This window comes from Crocodylus porosus, unplaced genomic scaffold, assembly GCF_001723895.1.
Source record: "Crocodylus porosus isolate Cpor-Errol unplaced genomic scaffold, CroPor_comp1, whole genome shotgun sequence".
NCBI classification, from domain to species: Eukaryota; Metazoa; Chordata; order Crocodylia; family Crocodylidae; genus Crocodylus; species Crocodylus porosus.
The window spans coordinates 200,434,577-200,457,489 of NW_017728906.1; the positions used below are offsets into that span (position 1 = coordinate 200,434,577).

The 22,913-nt window shown below is 50.6% G+C and overlaps 1 protein-coding gene and 1 long non-coding RNA gene across 4 annotated transcripts in view; one reads left to right on the forward strand and one right to left on the reverse strand.

Annotated features, from left to right (window-relative positions):
- Positions 1-22,913, reverse strand: part of STIM1 (stromal interaction molecule 1) — a 140,145-nt gene that overhangs the window by 15,456 nt on the left and 101,776 nt on the right. Inside the window, exons 6-12 of one of the 3 annotated variants that reach the window (XM_019530505.1) lie at positions 17,859-18,036; positions 11,755-11,932; positions 7,193-7,360; positions 5,771-5,871; positions 4,939-5,174; positions 4,171-4,251; positions 696-762 (exon numbers count right to left, since the gene is read on the reverse strand). In XM_019530505.1, coding sequence (XP_019386050.1) covers positions 696-762; positions 4,171-4,251; positions 4,939-5,174; positions 5,771-5,871; positions 7,193-7,360; positions 11,755-11,932; positions 17,859-18,036 — 1,009 coding nt within the window. Of the gene's footprint in view, positions 1-362; positions 763-4,170; positions 4,252-4,938; positions 5,175-5,770; positions 5,872-7,192; positions 7,361-11,754; positions 11,933-17,858; positions 18,037-22,913 lie in introns of all 3 variants that reach the window. The other 2 variants (XM_019530504.1, XM_019530506.1) reach the window with 2 other exon arrangements.
- LOC109306873 overlaps positions 4,258-22,913 on the forward strand; it is a 20,132-nt gene continuing 1,476 nt past the window's right edge. Inside the window, exons 1-3 of the long non-coding RNA XR_002100132.1 lie at positions 4,258-4,816; positions 14,982-14,985; positions 17,821-17,827. This is a non-coding gene — a long non-coding RNA (uncharacterized LOC109306873). The remainder of the gene's footprint in view (positions 4,817-14,981; positions 14,986-17,820; positions 17,828-22,913) is intronic.

The window sequence follows — 22,913 nt, forward strand, 5'->3', positions numbered from 1 at the left end:
GGTCAGTGTTTGTTTGATTAGTTATGTTACCTTTGATCACGTAGGCACATCGCCCCAATAAAACTAATTTACATAGAGACAGATGTGCCGAGGCACTCCCACCTACAGCTAAGACCACAGTGCCACCTCGGTTTGTTGCCCTTGGGCTGGTAGATGCAACACCTGGGCCACACTCAGAACCAGTGGCAATCCTAAGAGGGTCCACATACATGGAAGAGAGGTTAAAGAAGCAAAAGCCTGAACGAACTACGACATGATTAAAGCCCAAAGGAACAAGGGATCTAGGAGGAAGAGTATCAGAGCAAGCACTGGTCCTGAGCCACAGCAGGCAGGCGTGGGCTAGAAAAGAAAGAGCGATATACCCAAAGCTCTCAGTGCGACAGCGGATCCCAGAGGTGACATCAGGAGGGGGCAGGTCGGGGATGGAGTCCATCTGGAGGAAATAAGAGGAGGTGGTGTGATGGTAATAGATAGGGTGAGCATGGCAAGCAGGAGCAGATGCAGTGGTGGTGGAGGCAGAAGAGCAAGAGGAGGAAGAGGTGGTGGTGGCTGATGATGGGCTGGTTCCGTGCAGGTCGGAACTGAGAGACTGTCCACCGGTGAGGCTGTGCATTCGACGGAGAGACACGCGGCCTGCCAGGTAATGAATAGGCTGGCCCAAGTCATTCTGGCCTTGCACGTAACTCTCTACCAACCTCTGAGATCCAAGGGCGTGCTGGGGGTCCACGAGGCGCTGGCGGACACCGCTTGGCAAAACAGGGGCTGTAAGGAGAGAGAGAAGAAGGCTGAGTGCAGTGGGGGAAGCCCCTGCACACCAAATCAGCCAGGCGGCATGGGCCAGTAACACTGGTCGTGGCTATCAAACCATCTCAACGGGGCACAGCTCTGGCCCTTTTGGCCGCCGCATCAGCTGGGCTGTGTTAGACACTGTGAAAGCGTAAGTCTTGGCTCCGGTTTGATGTGCTAGATTAATGACCTTGCCCGTGGGGAGTGAGGCTTGATGTTCTTGCCAGAAGTCAACTGCTTCTGATTCTGCCCTGACTTAACACATACTCCTACCAGAGATGAGACTGGAGCGGGGACTCAGAATCGGACCTCACTCACAGGACTTTTACCCCTGCCCTGTTGGCTCCATGGGACCACACCAGGCGTATCCCACAACATACCCTGGAGTGCCTTGATGGTGAAGTACTTCCCCCTAGGACTTGAGCATGGGGAAAGCTTCAATTAAGATGCAGGCATTTGGTGATTTTGTTTGCCACGTACCTTTGTCTGCAGGACTGGAGGGTTGGGAAGACCAGTGCAGATGCATAAGTTGGTTCAGCCAAGGTTAGTAGGGACAGTTACCAGTTTTCACCATCTTATACATCTACAGTGTTCTGAGAAATGAACACATTTGCTGGTTTTCCAATAAACTGCCTGACCCAAAAGTGCTCAGCTTGTGGTGGTTAATTGCAAATTACTCCTGGGATCTGAGGGCCAAGCTCAGTTCTCTCGCTCTTGAGCATTGTCACTGGTGGGTTCACAGATCAGGCTAGAGAACTGCAATGAGTCTAGCAGGTCAAAGCACCTCAGCCAGCAACCTCTGCTTGACCCGAGCACATTCTTCAGAGAGGAGCCAGATGTGTTTTGCAGAGTCTAAAAGCATCTGCAAAGCTGCTCAGACCACATTCATCAGGATGTGCTGGGACCTACGGGTTCCACCACCTGGGTCCCCACACTGCAGACAAAGGCGACCATGGCTACACTCAGGACCCAATCCAGTTTGGTCTCAAAGGCATCCCCTTGCCTATAGTCTAAGCACCTAGAGGGGATCCATTTGCCTGGGTCCTAGTGTCCCAGATCCCTATGCAGTAGGCAGGGAGAGAGCGAGAGGCAGCATGCCTCTGCAGCCTCATGTTACCACCTGGGGCTGGATCAGGTGGCCCCTGAGGTCCCTCCTCTGTGAAGGAGGCCTGGGTCTATGCTGTGCAAGTTGCATGATATAGTCACTGGCTGGAAAACAGAAATAACCCAGGGAACAGGACCAGGAACCCAGGAGATCTCCCAGGGCAGTGCTGACACTGCAGGGCTGTACTCCCTTGCACCCAAGAGTAAGAGCCAGGGGAACTCTTCAGCCCAAGCGGCGGTGGCTGCATGGATGTTGGTGGTTTGTGGAGCAGGGTCGTTTTTTGAAATGGGGGCTCCTCAGTGCCACCCAGCTCCATTCAGACACCTCTGAGACCAAGCTGGGTTGGGGCCCCCTGTCCCGGAGCCACATTTTGGATGCAAGACACCAATTCAGGACAACCCCCCACCCCCCCCCAGCAGTGGGTGCAGCTGCGGATACATACAAGTCATGTAACACGGTTAAAGAAGAGCAGAGAGAAAAGGTCAGAAATGGATTCCAGGGAGAGCTCTTTCGGGAAGTGAAGAACCAGGGCAGTATTGCTGTGAAAAACCCCTGCCCGGGGGAAAGGGCCTCACACAGCTAAGGGATGCATCACATGGCAGGAAAACGCAGGGCAGAAATAATCCAAGCAAGCTGCTGTCTTCACAGTGCCAGGGTCAACTACGCAGCATCCTCCAGGGGCTTCCCCTCGCTCCTCTCCCGCTGATCTCTGTCAGCAACAGCCCTTCTACGGGACCGCTTTATAGCATAAAGAATTTCTTCCCTGCTGAACCCTGAGTGGAAAGAAAAGCAACGCAGTGAAGTCGTGCGGAGCTGACATGAAGATAAATCTGCAACTCCTGTCAGGCCAGCGAGACTGCCAAAAGCTCCCCTGGACAGGGGCTGGAGAAGGGAGTCTGAATGCCTGAGCAAGGGCCCATTCGGGCCATTGGCCCCAAGCTTCTCCAAAGGGGGCTATGCTGACATTCAGCAATGGCCCCAAAGGCACTCGTCCCACAACCCGACGGGCAGTGGGAGCAGAGGGCTGCGTGTATGGGGCAAGAGGGATGCCAGAGATCTCCAAAGGACCTGGGGGGACTGTGGGCCTTTCTCCGTGGAGGCATTTCCCAGCCTCCATGGGGCAACCACCCCCTTCATACGCCAGCTCGGTACCTGCACAATGCAATGTTTCAGGCACTGTTTACCAATCTCTTATTAGGAGCACAGGGCTTGGATGTTAACACCCCAGAGGTCAAGCCTCCCCCTCTTGTTGCTACATGGCCTTGGAGGAGTTGTAGCTCTGGTGCAACCTCATCGCCTTGCAAAAGCGTTTTGTAAATTCCAGCTGAACATCCCTACCATAGGCCTTGATGTGAAGCACCAACTCCTGCTGCATGAATCCCCCTGACTGCTGCATTAACCCCTTTTCACCCCCATAGTCCAGCACTGAAGCCATGGGAGTAAATCACTGTAATGGGCAAAGAAATGCAGTAGTCAACGAGGCCCCGGATGCTTTGCATCTTGCCTATTTTGCGGGCAGGTAGGAGCAGGTGGGCTATTTTGAGAGCTCTCCCTCTGCAATATTAGTCTGTACCCTTCCTGCCTCCCCTAGACGGGGTCTTGTATTGAAACCACGCTCTCGCTAAGGGAAACAGAGCCAGCGACAACTGGAGATGAGTGCTGCCCTTCGGAGCTGCCTGCACCATCTCCGCCGATGGAGTCTCAGGGACAAGGAGACTGTGTACCAGAGGCAGCAAAGCCATGCAGGAGTTCAATCCATGCCGACCACCGCCGGCCTGGCCCCTGGAACTGCCCCGAAAGAGGGGGTACTGCTGCTGCTGATGCCCTTCCTCAGTTTTCCTCCACAGTCAAGGAGACGGGGAGGATTATTTTCAAGGCAGAGGTCCACAGGAGCCAGGGGATGGGGGAGGGATGGGGACAGGCTAGCGAGGTGACCTGTGTGTTAGGAACTGAATGTGGAAGGAATTTCTCTTTGGCTGATCAAAGCCCCTGATTTCTGCCACGGGGATCCACAGAAGCTCTTGGCTGGGTGGAACGAGGGACTCGGACCTTAGCCTTGACCAAAACTTGGCATAAACCTCAGCGTGAGGTGTCCAAGGCCAACGGGTGATTCTTCTCTGTCCCAGCAGACTCTGCCCAGAGGTTAGTATGGATGATGCTGACTCAGAGGCAAGGAGCACATGAATTAGTTTTGTGTGCCGGAAAGTTGGAAAACGTGGGCATGTGATTTTAGTTCGAAGGGTGGGACGAGGAGAGAAAGAAAACCAAGAGAACCAAACCAGGGTATTTCCAGAGGGACTGGTCCTCCAAGGAGAGAGACGAGCGGTCGCTGAACCTGCGCCCCAAGAGCCAGGCTGCGTCTGGGGTTAGCCAATCAGGGTCCAGAGGAAGAGAGAAAAGGTTGATTGACAAGGGGAATCATCACTGGCACCCGACAGCACTTTCATCATGAGCCGGAGAGGAAGCGATCTGCCAGTGCATGGTGCTCCCCTCTGGAGCAGGATCGTGCCCACAGAAAACGGAAGCCAGCTGAGGGGCCGTGGTAGGGATAAACCAGGGGTGGGCAAGGTCTGGTTCGTGGCAGACTGCATTTCCCAGCAGCCTCTTCACGGCAGCTCCTTCTGGCTGCCACTACCAGACTGCCCGGGCACCCTACAGCCATGGCCCCGCCACTCCTAGGGTTTCCATGGAGACAGGCAGGGGCTGCTGGGAAATGGAGTCCAGCCGCCAGCCAGATCGGCCGTTCTGCTCACCCCTGGGCTACAGGCAAGCTGACTGAGGAGTCCAGCAGGAGTTCATAATTCACAGATGCTAGGGCTACCTGGGCAACGGGGCTGGGTACCTCTCTTGGCAATGTAAACCATCCAACCCGGGGGCAAGTGAGCTGAGCTACTCAGACCTACCCCAGCTTCCCCACAAGGTGCTGTTGAGCTAGACCGTTCCCCTCCAGCTGCCCCTGCCTGTCTCCCTACCACATCCCAGAGTGCCCAAGGCAGCAGTACACCAAAGGGTTTCCCGGTGACCATCGCCCGGCGAGGCATACATACACTGCATGGACATAGGAGAAACGATCTCTTCATCCAAATCATCCACGTCATCGGTCATGATGAAGTGTGTCTGGGCAGGCCGGGGCGTGCCCATCCAGCTGGGGTCGATGTTCAGGGCTGCACTCAGCGTATGGATGCCGGGGTTGCTGACGATCTGGAAGCCGCAGAGCACCTCGATCTGCTGCCAGCGATGCAGGCGCTCCCGCAGGGCGGCTGTCACCTCGCTCAAGGCCTGCCTGAAAGCAAGATTCAAAGAGGGGATAAAATGGAAAAAAAAAATACAAGGACCAGTAGAATTACAAGAGATAAGGGATGTCCCGGCTCTGAAACAGGGAGTCAGGAGGTTTGACCCACACTTTTCCCTGAGCTGCTTTCAGACCACTTGCAGGGATATGGCTGATGGTAACGAGCTGCAGCCGTCTACAACTGATGCCTCACTGAATGCTTCAGTGTCCTCTTGAGAGCCGGAGCAGCTCCAAGTGGCTGGGACTGAAGCTCTGCACTGTGAGGACACAAGAGGTCACCAGCTAGCTTTTGTACGCACATCCCCCCCCAGTCTGTCAAAGGGGAAGTATAGAACTGTCTCAAATAAAGCATCACATTGCACCGAGGCCAGGAAAAGCCAGAGACCAAGGGCAGTTAGAGTGGAACATGTGCTACTTAATGATTTCTTTTGGGATCCAGGCTCTGTACAGCTACGTTCCCTCTCCGCCTCGCCTCCAAGAGCTGAGCAAAATGAAACTCACACTGGATACACGCATGTGTTGCACCTTCCCGCACGTGGGGGAAAGGAAAAGAGGAGCTGGCAGGAAGATACACAGCAGACACTCACTTCGCAGTTAAGATTTTGTGATCCACATCATCAAGGGAGGAGCTGTGAGCCACGTGAAATGTGCCGAACAAAGTGTTCCGCTTCTTTTTGATTTTTTCAGCCTGGAAACATGAACAGAGAAAAGAGCGTTGGAAGAATCAGCCCGGGTGTTTCCTTCAGGGCAGCCGTATTCTGGACGGGGCGAGACAGAAATAGCCTTGCAGCTGTTTGCACATACGCACAGGGCTTGAACAGTCGCTTTCTTTCTGCATGTTATGGCCGTGGTGCCAGCCAGCAGGATCTGGAGTGCCTCCTGGGTCCCACAGCCCTCCTTGGCCCCTTCATTGGGTCGCCAGAGTTCAACAGTCTGTGGTGCAAAGCAGCAGCCATGCCAGAAGGGATAACGACTCCCATCTCGGATATAAAGCCTTATTGGTATGAGTTTATCCAAGAGAAGGAGGCTGGGGGCCTACTGGAAACTAGTCTTTCCCTCAAAAAGGCGGCTGGGACCTTACTGGAATCTAGTCTCTCCATGCAAAACTTCCATCTGCCTGGTCTACCGCATTTGCCCACAAGGTCCATAATGCAAGCCAGAGCAGTGAACACGGCAGCTGACGCAGCACGGGGGAAAGTGCTAAAAGGCTGAAGTGCTCCTGACAAGAGCTGTTGTAAGACAGATAAATTCCTATTTATCCTGTCATCTAGCGGCTGTACCGCTCCCCCTGAGCCTAGCACATTCGCTGCACTTGTTCCCTGCAGCCGCCTGCTCTCACTTGGCTCAGGAGATTTCAAACAGCTGGAAACAGAGCAGTGACTCACGGCAGCAAAAGACGCAAGCCCTCCCCCGCCAAATGCTGTGCCCCTTACGCCCGTGACACCCGGAGCAGGAAAGGCTTCCAAAACCAGAAAGAGCTTCTATCCCCAGTAGATTTACCCTGTAGCACGTGACAGCCCAAGTCTGGGTGCCAGCACGTCTGGCCCTGTCCAGTACAGAGCAAATGTAGCCTAGTCATGCATGCACGGGGCTTGCAGCCAGAAACCCTGCAGTACTAATCCCCGCTCTGGCCCAAGTTTGCTGCACTGGAAAAGTCCTGTCACCTCCTCGTGACTCACTGCCCCCATTTGCACAGAGCAAAAAACAACAGATCTGCTCTTCCTCGGTGCTGAAAACCTTAACTGGGGGCTGTGCTTTGACAGAGGGCTGTCGTCACAGGCTCCATCAAGATGTGATACGAGGTCTTGCCCAAACACAGCTCCACATCTGTAACATTAACATTATGCTACGGCCCACCAGGTAGAAGGCAGCAGGAAGAGGAGGACGCAGAGATGGCGAGGAGAGAACAGCAAAGACAGACCGGTTCCCAGTCCACGGGGCCATCAAGACCTGCGGACGTCCTCACCTGGCTCCTTCCCCAACTCTACAGAAAGAAGATCAGGGCTCACCCCTTCCTTGGCCACCAGCAGCTGCTTCTCTGCGTTCTGCTTCTTGATGTTGTAGTACTGGACCTCCACCTCGTGTGTCAGCTGCAACCACTTCTGCAAGGCATCGGGGGCGGACCACCTGCTGTGCGACTCGAGCTCCTTCTCCGCGTTCCTCAGCGCCATCCGAACCTGGGAGGGTAGCAGTCACAGCGGCAGCATTACAGGAGGCAGCAGGAAGGGATCTCTCATTCCCACAATGGCTCTTTCAGGGGCCAGCTGATCATGGCCCCAGCATAGGTAAGGCATCAGAAAGGGAACCCTACGTGTCCAGCAAACCTAGCCTTAGAGTCAGAGAAAATGAGGGCTGGAAGGGAGCTCAGGAGGTCACATCTAGTCCAACCCCCTGCCCAAGCAGGACCAGCCCCAACTACATCATCCCAGTCAAGGCTTTGTCTACCCGGGTCTTAAACACCTCCAAGAATGGTGATTGCACCACCTCTCTGGGTAACCTGTTCCAGTGCTTCACCACCCTCCTCATGAGAAAGATTTTCCTAATATCCAACTTCAATTTCCCTTGCTGCAACTTGAGCCATTGCTCCTTGTTCTGTCACCTGCCCCAACTGAGAACAGTCTGTATCCTCTTTAAACCCCCCCTGCAGGGAGTTAGAGGCTGCTATTCAATCCCCACTCAGCCTTCTCCCTGACAACGGCTTGTGGGCAGTTTGGGAGGCAGCCCCCTGATATCCTGAGCCAAGGGGGACAACAGGGCTAACCAGGGGAGCAAGGCAGCACCATTTTCTTTTTCTTGCTAGATCATCTTGCCTAGGAAGAGCTGCCGTGCAAGCAGTGAGAGCGACCAGCCTCCCCCTCCTTCCAGAGGCTGTGGCCCTTTTGGTTTCTTTTCCCATCAGGAATTGGGAGGCTTTTGACTCTTATTGCTTCAGCTGCCACCCAATCAAGCAGAGTGTTTAAACAGAGCAGATCTCATCCATCTCGCCCAGTTTTGCTAAGATGTAAGAACACAAGACCTGCCATTGACTCAGTCAGACCATAGGTCCACCTCGCCCGGTCTCCTGTGCAACAAAGCAGCAGAGAGTAGATGCTGGAAGGGAGTGGACTGGGTCTGACCAAGGTTTTTTCCCCCCTCCCTGCTCCCCTCTCACTTGCAGCCTCCAGCATTTAAGCATCAGTAGCATCACAGGCTCTGTCTGCTGTCACAGCACACATCTCAGGGAGACTTTCTCCAGCCCAGACCACAACCTCATCTTGTGAGGATCCTGCAAGTCACTTTGGAATGAAAAAGGAGGAGAGGCTGAACCCGCTGAGGACATCAAACCTTCAAGATTTGCAAGCGGTGACTGAGGACTTGCAGTCACATCCAGAGAGTTTTCTCAGTGCTTAACGAATGTTATGATCTCTCCAAGGCATTAGGCCTTGCTTTACAAACAGTGAAACAGAGGCAGAGTGTGAAGTGACCGATTCAGCAGCATCCCCAGGAACATGACAGCAGAGACCTCATCCCAGCACGGGTCTGTCCCCCAGTGATGGCCCTGCATATTATGTGGGAAACGCACGTGGTTTTACCCTGAGTAAGAACCAGTTTGTGAGGACTAAAAGGTATGCTTCTTTTTAAACATCAGCCTCAGACACAGAAACCACTGAGAAGTCCGGCTGCAAGGGACCTCCAGAGGTCACATCTAGTTCAACCCCCCTGCCCGAGGCAGGATCAGCCCTGTCCAAACCAGCCCAGACATCCACTGTCCAACCTCTTAGCAAAATGACAGCCACCCCGATACAGCATGGGACATTACACCCCACCCTGCCACAGGGAAGGTTGGGGGGCCGCAGTAGCCAATGTCCTGCTTCTGTAAAAGGTTGCTAACATACAGTGGAGAGACCCCACGTAGAGGCCATGCCCCCGCTACCCGCTACAGAGGAAGACAAACCCCCCCAGGCTGTATCAGTCTCATCAGGGGGAAAATTTCTTCCCGACTCCAAATGCCAGTCTCACCCTGAACGGAGGCGCAAGACCCTCTCGCCAGGACCCTGTGGGCTGGTCCCAGCAGAAGTGCTGGCACAGCCCAGTCCCAATCCCTAGCCTGGGCTGCAGCCAGCACCTCCAAGGGAGGCTTAAAACCATGTCAGAGAAAGGGGGGGAGGGTGCAGGGGCAACCAAGAAAGCCCGGCCTCCCGAGACCTCAACTCCCAGCCTCACCTGTGCTCCAGCTATGCTACAAATGTTCGCGAGAGAGAGGATCCCATTCCAGCATGCTGCCCCATTTGCACTATAACCACTCAAGTTTGCAGTATGAGCAGAACCTGCAACTGGCATGACATCTCCAATGTTAGCACACAAGAGGCCTTTCTGTTTTTTCAGTTCACTGTGACCTTGATGCAAAGCTGCAAGAGGTCAATGGGAATCCTTCCAGTGACTTGCCTGGGTTTTGAATAAGCCCATGCTAACAAGATGTATGCCTGCTTCCTGCCAGCCAAGCACTAATAAGAAAGAAGCCTTTGTCCAGGATAGACAGCTGCACACGGGCCCAAGAATGTAAATGTTTAAAGGATCTCTCCACACGCCCAGATCCTTTTCCTTTTCCGTGTGAACTCACTCCATCGCATTTTAATTGCTTTTGGCTTGGGCTTTATTTCTCTTTCAAGTTATCATCAAGTTATGCTCAGGCCCTGGAAACTTCACTATTCCAACCCGAGCACATTTGCCTAACCTAGCCAGGAAGCTGTCACCAGCCATGTGCTGGATGCAACTTCCCACCATGCTTGGACTACCTGCACCCTGAATCATATTGTGTGTCATAATTGGTCTAGACTGTTCTCGTAAAACAAGACCAGAACTGTAATTCTGGTGAGGAACTAAATGCTCCTCAGAGACTTCAGCTCTACTGAATTGATCTCATGATGCACTGGGCTCTGTTTCCTCTCATCCCTCTGGGCTCTCCTATCACACCCACCACGGTAGTATCCGTGCTCCGGAGCTGTGAGGCTGGAGAAGGAGCACCCGAGCGGAGAGGGGTCGAGGTGTTCTCTGAGCGCTCATGGAATCAGAACTAGCTTGTCTGGGAAATGCAAGGGGAGGGTTGAAGTGTAAAACAACAGCCAGGGGACCGGGACACATGGGAGAAGTGTGCTCCTGGAAGACCAAAGTGTGTGCTGGGTGGGATTTCTCAGAAGAGTGGGTTAGCGGGAGAACACATGGACAGATGCCCCATCTCACCATGGCAGAGCTGCCTCTGATCCCCAGTGCTCCAGTACGCCTTTAAACCCTGCCTATGAAAACCAGGAAGCAAGAACTGGTGCGAAAGGGAGCTCCCATTTCAGGAGGTGCCGAGACACAAACGCATCTCAGGAATCTGGGTTGCACGCTCAGTGGGAGTGGCTGGTTAAATCATACCAGTGGTCTCTAGCTCATTGAACAGTGGTTGTGTTACAGCACACGGTGAGGCTAGTGGATAAAGCCATTACTCACGCTTTCAATGAATCCCCCAAGGAGGCCCCTATAACAGAGTGGGTAAGTCATCACCAGCTTCTTGGATTCCAGTGACAATGCAAAGGAGAGGGGAAGTGGGGAATATAGGAGCAACTCCACCTTTCTCTGGAAGCCAGCAGTAGGATCGGGTCATGGGGCACAAGAGGAGGAGAGAAAGGTTGCATATACTTCCGAGACCAGCCATAAGGCTGGTAGGGCAGCTGGCACTCATATGCCCAGAAAGATCTGTGTGACTGTTTATGCTGCCTGGAGGTATATTTTCACATTGGCCTAAATGAAAAACTAGCATTTTGGAAATGCTGTGCGAGAGCCAAACTCTGGCTGAGGGACTGGAGACAGATAGCGGCTGGGTGACCCCTGAAAGGAGTATGGCACCAAAGCACCCATAATGCAGGAGAAGATCACTGTGTCTTTCCCGAAACGTGGATACATAAAACGCAACGTACAGAAGAAGAAAGGGGCAAGCCCTGCGGTGCAGCCCCAGCGCAAAATGCTTTCACAGAGATTATCAGAGCCGTGGATCCAGTTTAGCGTCTGCCCTTTGGAGACAGCAGGGGCTGGCAGAATCATGAGGGAAGCACATCCAGCCCTTCTGACCACCACGTAGATCAGCATGGAGGGACCCCAGGAAAGGGAACCGATATGGAAAGCATAACCGAGAGGATAGGGAGACACTGGATCTGCTCCGTCTCAAAGGCAGACTGGGAAAAGGAAGGTGTAAGAGTGTAGCTGGGCTTTGCCAGGAGAGGAAAGCAGTGACCACACAGCACAAGGCCATCCAACCCCCCCGCCCCAGCCCCTCCTGCTTATATACATGGGGCCAGATGCTACTCGGGCACCCGAGTGTGATCCTATCCACCCTCCTCGAGTCCTTCAAAGCCAGTTACTGCCAAAAGCATAAGACACGAAGGCCCCTTTGTGCACCTCTGTCTTAAGGCCAGCAGGAGGTTCACTGCAAGAGTAGGTGCATTAATGGCTTGTCAAGGGCTCGAGCAGGGCAGAGCAGGAGCACACTGGATCTGCGGGGTAGGATACAGCCGCAGCATGAAGGAGTGGCATGCCTGGCCAAGGCCCCTACCTGCTCCAGCTCCTGCTCCGCGTACTTCTGTCTGCTCAGCTCATTCTCAGTGCCCTCGCGCAGCTCCCGGAGCCGGTGGGCCTCCTGCTTGGCAATGCTGATCTCATCCTGCAGCTTCTGCTCCAGCGTCACTTTCTCCACCTCCACCGTGCGGTGTTCCTCCTGAGCCTTGTGCAGCCTAAGGCAAGGAGGAGACACAGGGAGTCAGGAGGGCCAGAAGAGCTGGCGTGTGCTTGGCTGAAGGAGACAACTCGCCCAGAGCAAATCGCTGCATTCCAGTATGCCTAGGTATGCGTGCGAGCATGTACAATGTGTGGTCAAAGCCAGCTCTGCTTCTGTTTATGCTGAAAGCAAGGGAATTACGCTGCCATAAATTCAGAGGGAGAGAAAATCCGACTACAGACCATGGCACTGAAACTCCCCTGTTAGGAGAAACTCTGGGGAAGCTTCACTGTGCATGGGAAGAAACTAAATAATCCACTTCTGTTTCTTGGCCATGTTTACTTTCTGACATCCCAGAAGGGCACAAGCCACGGGCTCATTAAATAAGATGCAAATGTCTTTCATTCTTCTCCTTATTCACAGAAATCTAGAACAGCCTGTCATTAATCAGTGCTAATCTCCTTCAAGGCAGTAACGCCTTTGGTTTAACCAGTCTTGGAATATGCACGTGTGTATATGCAAGCGAGACATGCTTTCTTACTCCATTTCTCACTTTCTAACAACCAACTCGCTGTTAAGGAAAGCCGTGATTTTGAAACACGTGTTCAGTTGTTGCCTCTGTCCCAGGGATACATGTCATCATGAAGACTGTGAAAAACCATAGAGCCAAGATACTGCCAGGAAGAGACCATACCAAATGGAAAAGGCCTCTTGAATCAAGCAGAGATGAGCAGAAAAAGAACTAATGGCTGGACAGTGAAATAAGACTATTAGAAATGTTTCTTGCCTCCACAGCAGCAGGATTTACCGCTGGCGCTGTTACAAGGGCAATGGTGGACTCTGTCTCAGGGGGCCTTGAGCTCCGGATGAAATGCTTTCCTACAAGCCAGGCTTTAGCAAAAGGGGCAGCTCTCAGGCCTGGGTCCTGCCAGAAATGGACTAAATGATCCAGTGGTCCTTCTGGACCATAAATCAATGAGTTCCTTTCCAAAGCTGGAGGATCAACAGCTGCTGGGCCCAAGAGCAGTGTTTAAACAGCTAAGCGAGGCACCTCTGGGCAGTCCTGTGCCTTGATGGCGTAGGGCAGGTTCTGCTCCCAGCTTAAACAGCCCTTTCTATTCATCCCCTGTGTTCTGGCCAGGTAGTTTCCTCTTTCGATTTGGCAGGAGTGTTACGGTAACTCCAGGCATTACACTAACAGCTTTGTGAGGTTAGGTGTGCTAAGCTCAGCTGTTCAAACCCTTACTGGGCTGAAGCACAGAGATTCAAGTAAGCCACCCTGCACCCCCAGAGCATCCAGGGAGGGGTGCTCTCGACACACCCCATCCACCTGCCAATACTGCGGTGAAGCCTCTTTGGGGGTGTTGGTCTCGAGACCCATCTCTGGTGTGACAGAGTGACTACAAGGGACAGCCCCCTATAAGTGGCTTCACCGCTCTGTTTCCAGGTCCGGCACGTGGGTGCAGGCATTGACGGGAGAGGTGTGCTATGGGGTGGCCACTTCTGGACATGCTGGGGACACATTTTTGGCAGGAGCTAGGTGGGAAGATGCCACAGAAATGGACTGCAGCAGAACTTTTAAAAAACCCAACCACAATCAATCAGCCCAAAAGGAAACAGGAGCATTTCCAGGAACTGTCTCTGCTCATTCAGGGGAGCCAAGGCCAGTAGCCTAGTCCTGGCTTATGGCTATTTAACAGTGATTCCAAGGGGAGAAGTGATGGGGAGGTATCTGCGGCATCACATCTTTGAGATGGCTTGGGCTAAACTAAAATCAGAAGCAAGGGTATGTGCCCCAGCTCCTAGCAACCTTTCCTGGAAGGGGGTTCCAGTAAGTAATGGACTTCCAAGGGTGAGAGGAAGCAAAGCAGATGCTTATCACAGTATTTAGCACACGCACCTAACTATCCATCTCCACAGCTCTACCCAAGGGTAAAGTATTGTTTGCCTTGTGCCTGCTCCAGAGAGGAGATCTCACAAAAAGCCCACATGAGGAACTGGGCCTAGAAACTATTAAAATCATTCTGAAATGTTACTATGAACAAACCAGCCCGTTCTTCAGACAGGTGTTGGAGGGCAGCAGTGCAATCAAGAGACACCCCTACGACAAAACTGGTTCCCGAGGGTTCAGCCATGGCCCTGCCACATGGATCTGGATGGGTCGGACTTTCTTCAACCCTTTTGCGGCTGTGTGGCTGGACAAGAGTCAATTTGCAATTTACAGTTCTGCCGAGACGCAGAAATGTTTTCATTCCTAATTAGGAAAGGATCCTGCCGAGACATTCCAAGTGTGGAGACAAACCCACGCTCTCTGCCCTCCGGGGCTCATCACTCCATGTCTTCTGCGCTGGGTTATCAATACCATATGTGTATCCGAATGCCCCACTTGAAGGGGACATTCCTCTGCAGAGGGGTGCTTGTGTCACTGGGGAAAGCGGGTGGGGGGCAAGCCTTAGTATCTCTCTGAGCCAGATCAGGTATCAAGCTTAATATTTCTCTGAGCTAGGAGTCCTACAGCTTTCACCCCCCACCCCACCCTTTCATTACTCCTGGGTCTTTAAAATACAAGCATCATTTCCTCTGATGCCTATGGGGGTGCAAACAAACTCCCCCACATATTCGCATCAGCGAATTCAATGCCGTTTCACTCCAGGGTGTTTCCACTGAGTTCAGCAAAGTTTCTCTGGATCTGTCTTAGCACAAGTGCAGGGAACCCAAGCCTGGTATCTGCAGAGGTACCTTCACGTGCTCTGGTAGGAGACTGCACTGTGATGTGCGCCTTTGTAAGCAAACATGTTGCCCTTTTTTTGTCTCTGCTAAGGGGTATGGACAACTGACTGGAAACAGTCCTTGTGAAAGGATCTCCCTTCAAAGGCCTTACAGGAGAACAGAGCTTGGCTTTCTTGCTTGCGTGATCGTAAAGGCCTTTACAGGGTTTTAAATTGTGTAAGTGTGGAATGGGGAAAGAGTCTTAAGCATGAAAACAGGCACATGGAGAACGCGAGTCAGCCATGCTCTGGAGGGAGCCATGGGGGGCGCTGCTCCCACCAGCCGGTGAGAGAAAGCAGCGTTAACCCCTTTGAAAACTGGATCTACTCTGTGAGAAAGTGACGTGCCAAAAACAATACAAGCAAGACACTGGCCGAGCCAGGAGCCGAACCTTCATCTGTCAACTCCTAGGTTCAGCTCCTGGCTCGGCCAGAGCCTTGCTCGTATAGTTAAGTCCCAGGAGCTGAACCTTCATCTGCTTCCCCACCAGACAGTCCTTCCTGCCCAAGTACTGCAGACACGTCACTGGCAGTGCTCTCAAGATCTCAGCTATGCCTGGCATGCATGACTTCCAGTTTCTTCCTGCCTGGCTTCAGGTAACAGAAGCGAGGGGGCCCAGGCACATCTGCTTATTTACGTCATCCAGTTCGCAGGGACAGATCCAAGGTCACCTTGGAGATGGTGTGAATGGGATGGTCTTCAGCTTACAGGATGGCTTACTTTTGAATGCTGCCTGGGAAGTCAGCAGTTCCACAAGTTCTGGATTCAGAGGGATTTTCTAGAGCAGGGCTATCACCCTCACTGAACCTTGATAAGTGGCATGGGTCCACAGACCAGCTCCGTGGACCAGATCTAGCACGTGGCCCTGGATGCCACATACAGCACGTGCTCCAGATCAACTGCAAACATCGGTCCAGGGCATGCAGTGTGCAGGTTCGGTCCAAGACACAGGCAGCACCACATGCCAGATGGCAGCTCCGCGAGCCAGCTGCATCTCCGGCACCCCTGCCCTTGAGCGACTGTTTCAGTAAGCAGCCAAGCTTTTACGCAGGAATCCCCATTGCCTTCTGGCTGGAGAGAAATCTCTTTCTGTTGGGAAATCGCCAACCTAGCGGTGGTAAAATTATACAGGGCTTTTGAGAGGTGATTTGCTGAGCTGAACTGGCGGCCTTTCAGACACATAGGAAACGTAGTTTTTCTTATCTATCTGTTTCAGGAACAAAGCCGGTCATATGTCTGCATCACCCGTAAGGGAACGTGAAAAGTTTTGCACCATCATCCCAATACCCTGTCAGCTCTTTCCTTCCCAGTGAGATCATTGTACTCAAAAACTACTTGACAAAAGAAGGCTCTCAGCACGACACCATGAGCAGGGTTATTCTTGGACGCCTGTCATGAGAAGATAGGCAAGAGAGCAGGCTCCAGGACTAAACATGTTTATGGCACTCTTTCCAAGGGCTGAAGTGTTTGCAAAAATCTTCACTGCAGGTTTACATTCCTGAGATGCTGGGACAAGTGCCGGCACCCCTCCACACCACTCCTCAGCAGCTAGCGCAGGCAACGGGGGCCTGACTGCCCACAATGAAGTGGTTGGGAATGTAGCCATCTGCTTCTGTGGCAGCTGGATTGGCTCTTTAGCTTTGGAAATGATATTCCAGACACAAGTGAAAACGATGAAAACTGCAGTCTGCAAGACTCTTTAAAGAAATGACAAAATGTGGTGTCAAAAAGTAAACAAGGAGATTGTCACTGGTAACACTCTGGATGACCTTACTCCCCAAAAAAAGCTGTGCCCATACAGACCCTGATCTGGCAAGCTTTTCTCACGTAACACTGCTGGAATCAACGTCTTTGCATTTTGCCAAAAAGAACAAATGAAACATTTCTGTGATGAACAAGAGACCGAGTTCAACTATTCCTGTTCAACAGTCCAGCACTGGGAGGGCTTCATATTTTTAACTCTTCCCAGGAAACCCTATCTGGGATTTGGTTATCGTTGTGCTGTCAGGGAAGGGGGAGCTACTTAGGAAGAGAGATGTCCAAATCTCATTTCTACCAGATTGATGCACTTCCTCCCACCAGCCAAGAGAGGTATGATATAACCCGAGTCCGTCCTTCCAAAAGAGGCTGATTATGTTTTATTCTTTTCTAAGCCTCTTCCTTTTTGTAGGAGCAGAGCTATTCAGTCATTTTGAAACAAAAGGAGAAAAACCTGCTTTCTCTCCTTTGTGCTGACAGAGGGAAGCCAGAGATGATCAGCACCTTCGCTGCTGAAGCACAGGAAAGTGTGGTGCAACAGCAGCAAAATTCCCACTTAAAAATGGAGTTGCTTACATGCAGAGGTGATAACCGGTGATAAACAGGGAGCCCTCCATCATTCTGGCTATGATCTGGAGTGCTAGCAGTTGTTTTAATTCCCAAATCACCAAAGCTCCCATTGAGAATATTTTTAGGACTTATTTTTTATTGTTAGACACCCCAAAGCTTTTTGAGGAGCAACTAACCAACCAACCTACATAAATTAAATCTGGGAGTAACCAGAGGGCTTGGTGAGAGAAACAGGCTTTTTACAACTAAAAAGCTGAAAGGCATGGTAAGCCGACTGAAACATCCCCAAAATTAATTCCTTGGAGATGGGTGGGAAATTATACCACATCTGGAATTCAGAAAGCAACACAGACCTCAACATGATGAGTGGAAGATAAGGTGAGAGGCATCATCATTTAGGCTTAGTTACACCTGAGCGTAACTCTGCTGTTATAATACATCAGACACTTGCACCCAGTGTTTCCAGTTCAGCAAAGTAGCTTCACGTGACTCCATAATGTGAATGAGGCTGGATCCAGAAGCACATTTGGCACAGCCCCCGTAAAAGTGACTAGTGCATTTCCTGCAGGAGCTGGGAAGGCTGGGATAAGCCCAAAGCTGACCTGATGAACGCGGTGCTAGGCTCACTCAGTGACTATGCAAGCATGCCAGCCGCCCTGACTGGCTAGCAGGTTTATCACGGTGACCCAAGAAGGCCATGGCTGATATCCAGCAGGGATCAAGTGATATATGTGAAGCACAAGAGCTGGAGAGAGCACGCATGCTTTGTTGAGGAAATATAGCTACAAACCCAAACTTCCAGAGGAGACCCACAGTTGGTGGCTGAGTGGACAGGGAAGACTCACCTCTCTTGCAGGTCATGGAGACTTTGCTCTGCTCTCTGAAGCCCCTCCAGGTCTTTCATCATCTTCTTCATGTGCTCCTTTGAGTAGCGATTCTGGATGAAGGCAAACCAGCATCCACCCACTCCAATGACGATGGAAATCACCAGCAAGAAATCCTTTAGGTGGTTATGACGAGTTACTGGTGGGGGAGAGGGAAAAAAAAAGTAACAGGATATTGTTTAATTCCAAGAGGGAAAGATGAAGATCTTCTTTTCAATCATTTCTTTGCACAATGGGAGAAAGGAGAGGTAATTAAAAACAGCGTAAGAAAGAACCGCGGCTCTAGAAACTTGGAAGTCAGGGAGGACTGAGATCAATCCACACCTATCGGCCTCTTGAAACTAGCAGACAACTGCTACCTAACCTAAACAGATGAGCCCAAAGCAATGCCGGATATAAAGGTGAAATCCCACCAGTTTCTCTGACTACATGTCCAGTGATCATGATGGCAGGATGCAAAAATCTTTAATTTAATGGAGGATGACCCAGCAACATGAAAGACTCTACATACATAGCCATATCCATATGCAAAGTCATCAAAACAGCTGTTCTCCTCTGGGGAAAAACAGATTGTAAATCAAGAGGAAGGCGGGGAGACAATATTCTCTGCTAAGATCTGGATACGAAACAAACTTCCGCAGGATTTTAGGAAATCCAGCTTCTGCCTTGAAATGCTCAAAGTACTCAGATACTATAGTGACAAGGAGTTATATGCAATTAAGATAGATAAAGAGGTCTTCATTAGATTGGACACTAATTCACCAACTCTTAGCTGGATCTCACAGCTTAAACCTTTGCTATGTGAGCACAGATCATCATCACAGTGCAGCATCCAGCCACACACAGGGTCAGGGGCTGTTTTCATACACATTTTAAAAAGATCCTAGAGAGATTCTTGTGAGGGTTTCCAGAGACAGAGATTTTAGACTTTGATCAAATGGGGTGGGGTGACCACCAAACATTATTTCAGTTTCCTGTTGTGCCTGTGCATGCACCACTTTTTGGACCTTCAGAGCAATTTGTACTGAGACATCTGAAAGGAAAGGGAAAGATTTGGGGAAGTTTGCTGCTGAACCATTGCTTTTCTTTCCTCACCACAACAACAGATCAGTCCTGTCCATACTGATCCAGTTTTGCTGTCTGAATGACAGAGTAGCATGAGCCAGATATCACATCACAGGGGAACTTGGGATCAGGGCTACCTGAACAGGACTCTCTTTCCCCTCTGTTGGCTCTGTTATAATGTGTATGAGTGATATGCAGTTCAATCCTAGTTATAAAGGCAGTGAGCATTTTCTAGCAGCAAAACAAACCAAAGAGCCTGGGACCAGGACTTCTGCAAGAGACCAAGGAAGGACTTTAGTGCCCCAAACAGTGCAGGGGAGCAGCAGAAGTCCCTCATCTGAGGAATGCAGGCGCTGTTCCCTTTGTACCCCTGGGCTGTAAAATTGCCTCAAGGGCAAGAAAAGGCAGGAGGACCATGCCCCCGTCTCCTCAAAACAGGAATGAGCTGCGTCCAGTGGTTATGGTCGGCCAAGTTGTACGAGTAGAAAGTTACAATCTCTTTTTAAAAGCTTGCTTAGGAAGGAAGACATGGATAAAAGAAGAGGGGAGTCATTTGTATCAACACCATCACTCCCTGTTGTAGATTTATGGATAATTCAGAACTGCAGGATCTTGAATGACTACGGACAAACGTACTAACAAAGTGGAGGGGGAGAGGTATCAAAGACCACTGAACGCAACCAAAGTAGCAATCCATCCTGTTCCCGAAAGCATGTCTAATATAGAGAAGGATGTTTTCTTCTGTTGTGGGGGCCCCGACTTTGAGAGACATACAGTTTCTCAAAGGCTGTAAACACATACAAGTCCCACGCACCCATTAGTAGCTAATGACGCCGAAACCTCTAAAACTTAGAGAAGGAAAATTATCCAACCCAAAGAGACTGCACCCAAGACAAGCCAACCCTATTCTGGACTGATCATGATGAATAAAGGTCAATTAATCACTACACAGAAATCACTACACTGATGGTTGCTTAGAAACTAATGACCATGGGTGATGACTTTTCATATAGGCAAATAAAGGATGGTCTGAGCCAACAGCATAGATATAAACACTTTGTGTTTCTAAAAGATTAAATTTCCTCGAACCGAGAAAAACCATATGCAAACCCTGACCATGGAAAAAAAAAATAAGACAGGAAAACATGAAGTACACCTGGAAGTTCTTTGTAAAGAGTTGGCGAAAACCAATCACTCCCCAATCCAGAAAAATGACAAGTTTGGTTACAACCCGCCCTGGTTCAACGGCAAACTGAAGGCAGGAATCCTACTTTAAAAAAAAAAAGCAACATGCAACAAACACAAAAAAGGAAACTAAACACCAATTTCCCACAGCTCCTAACTTCTAAGTTATACCATTTTCTAAGAAAAGCTAAAGATATCATGGGAAAAACATCTGTGGTTGGCAGGGCTAAGGACAATCAAGAATTTGGGGGTTTTATTCATTCACTTATTTGATACATATTTGGGACAAAAAAGAAAGTCCTGGCAGTAGTGCAGGCCCATTACCAGACAGGGCTTGCAATTATATATGATCATTGTAATTGTATAGGAAAGGCAAAAGTATTCAGTAAATACATCTGTTCCTGCTTTTTTTTTTCCACATGCAGATAGATCATAGGGTTGTATCACATGAGGATAAGAAATATGTTCCAATCCATTATTAATCAGGGAGAACCGCTTCTTTTTCTCATTCTGGGCCACTGCAGTTAATAGATTTTCCAGCATCAGACACAACGTGGCCTGGGCCATAGTCCTAGAGAGGACTTCTGGGGTGCCCTGTTCCTATAGGAGCTGGCAGACCCACAAATGTGGGGGTCTAGTTGGGGCTGGTCCTGCTTGGAGCAGGGGGTTGGACAAGATGTGACCTCCTGCAGTCCCTTCCCACCCTCATTCTCTATGACATCTTTGCATCTCTGTGAAGCCTATTGACGGCACCAAGCAGAAAGCAAAAGAAACATCTCAGAAACAGGAATTCAGAGGAGCATCTCGCTTCACCTAAAGCAGTGAGATTCCTGTGAGAAATCTCTACAACTTCACCACCCTGGAGAGCATAATTACCTCTGAGAAGGCAGTTTCCAAAGTACTTGAAGCAATCAGACCAGTTCTGGATTCAGAGATTTACGGGGACAGGGATCCAAAGAGCCTTAAGTGGGCTGCACAGAAGGAAAGGTCTGTTCTTAGAGAGATTAGCAATCAGGTTCTGCAGTGCAGTCACACCGGTACCTTATGCAGAAGTAGTCAGAGCAGGGGTCACTTCTGGGTTAGATGATGCTCTCTGCTCTTCCTCCCCACTGAAAAAAATCCTCACCTCAGGTGCAAGAAAAGCGGAGACTCCCAAAGCAGTGCTTGCTTTCCCAGTACAAATAAATGTTGGACTATATACCCACTGGTCACTCAGTTAGGCTGGGAACAGGAGGAGGGGAGAAGGAGGAGGTGCGATTTCACTTGCTGTGGTCCATTACATCTAAATATTTATTGGAAATAGCTGCTTAAAACACACAGCAGGCCTTCTCAAGTAAGCATGCAACTCCTTGCAAGCACAGTACGTGGGAAAGAGCTTGTTGAGGTGAAGCTGGTATTTATGAGATGGGAGTTTAAATGTTATGGATCTGATTGCTAGGCCTATACGTCAAGGTGCCTAGAAAAAAAAAGGAAACTTTCTAGTCTGGGGAAGAGAAGTTTAAGGAGGGATGTGATAACCATCTTCAAAGACAAAAAGGTTATTTATAGAGAGGAGGGAGATGGGCTTTTTCCTGTGGCTGCAGGGGGCAGGACTAGGAGCAAAAGCTTTAGACTGCAGCAGAGGAAATTTAGACTGGACACGAGGAGGAATTTTCCAACTCTCAGGGCTGTCAAGCATTGGAACAGGCTGCCTGGAGAGCTGGGGAATCTCCATCCCAGGAAACATTTCAAGGGTAAGTTGGACAGACACATGGCTGGGATGGTTTAGTTGGGGACTACTCTGTCCTGAACAGGGGGCTGGACTAGACAACCTTTGGACGTCCCTTCCAACCCTATGATCCAACTAACGTAAATCATTTCTCAGAAACAACATCCAGCAGCTAAGGAACTTCAACCAAGTTTAGAGGCATCAATCAAGCCTCATAACCCCCCCGCTTCCTCCCAGGAGACAGGTCAATATTTGAGACCTTCTACAGACAGGTAAACTTCATTTGATCACATTCGATTTGATCTTCCAATTTGTGTGCACAGGTGATTTGGGCATCGCCATGTTGGCCAAGCTATAACCGGCCCTTTTGGATGGTCCTGCTAGGGCTCCAGGTCCGTTTCAGAGGACTTGATTACACGTAAGCTCTTTCCATAACTTCAGTTGTGACCCGTCAGCCACCACATCCAATGGAGCAACACTGATCACAAAACCGTTGCATTTTAAGCCACTGAGTTACTTTTGTGCAACGCACAGAGTAGAAAGCCAAAAAGAAAGATCACAGCAGATGGAAGACCTCAGGCATCTACCTTTTTTCTGGTGTCAGGTGGTGCCATGCCAGCCAGTAAGTACAGGCTCTCTCCTTTGGTGTTGGCTTCACATCCTGTTACTATTTCACAGCCGCTGTCGTTTAGAACTAGGCCCATTTTCTTAGCACGAACTGATCGTTCCCATACTGGACGTACATACTTTGCAGTAGAGTAACACAAGGCAATAGCAGTGGTTCATAATGTAGCTGGGTTGACTCCCCGCTTTGAGGTAACCAACTTTCAAAAAGCATAAGCTGAAAGCTGGCATTTTCTGAGGGGTGCCTTGAGTGTATGGGGTTTAAACACCTCCAAGCATGGAGAATCCAGCACCACTCTGGGTAACCTGTTCCAGTGAGAAGGTTTTTTCCCCCCAGTATCTAACCTCAACTTCCCTTGAGGCAACCTAAGCCCATTGCTCCTTGTTCCATCATCTGTCCCCACCGAGAACAGCCCAGCTCCATCCCCTTTGCA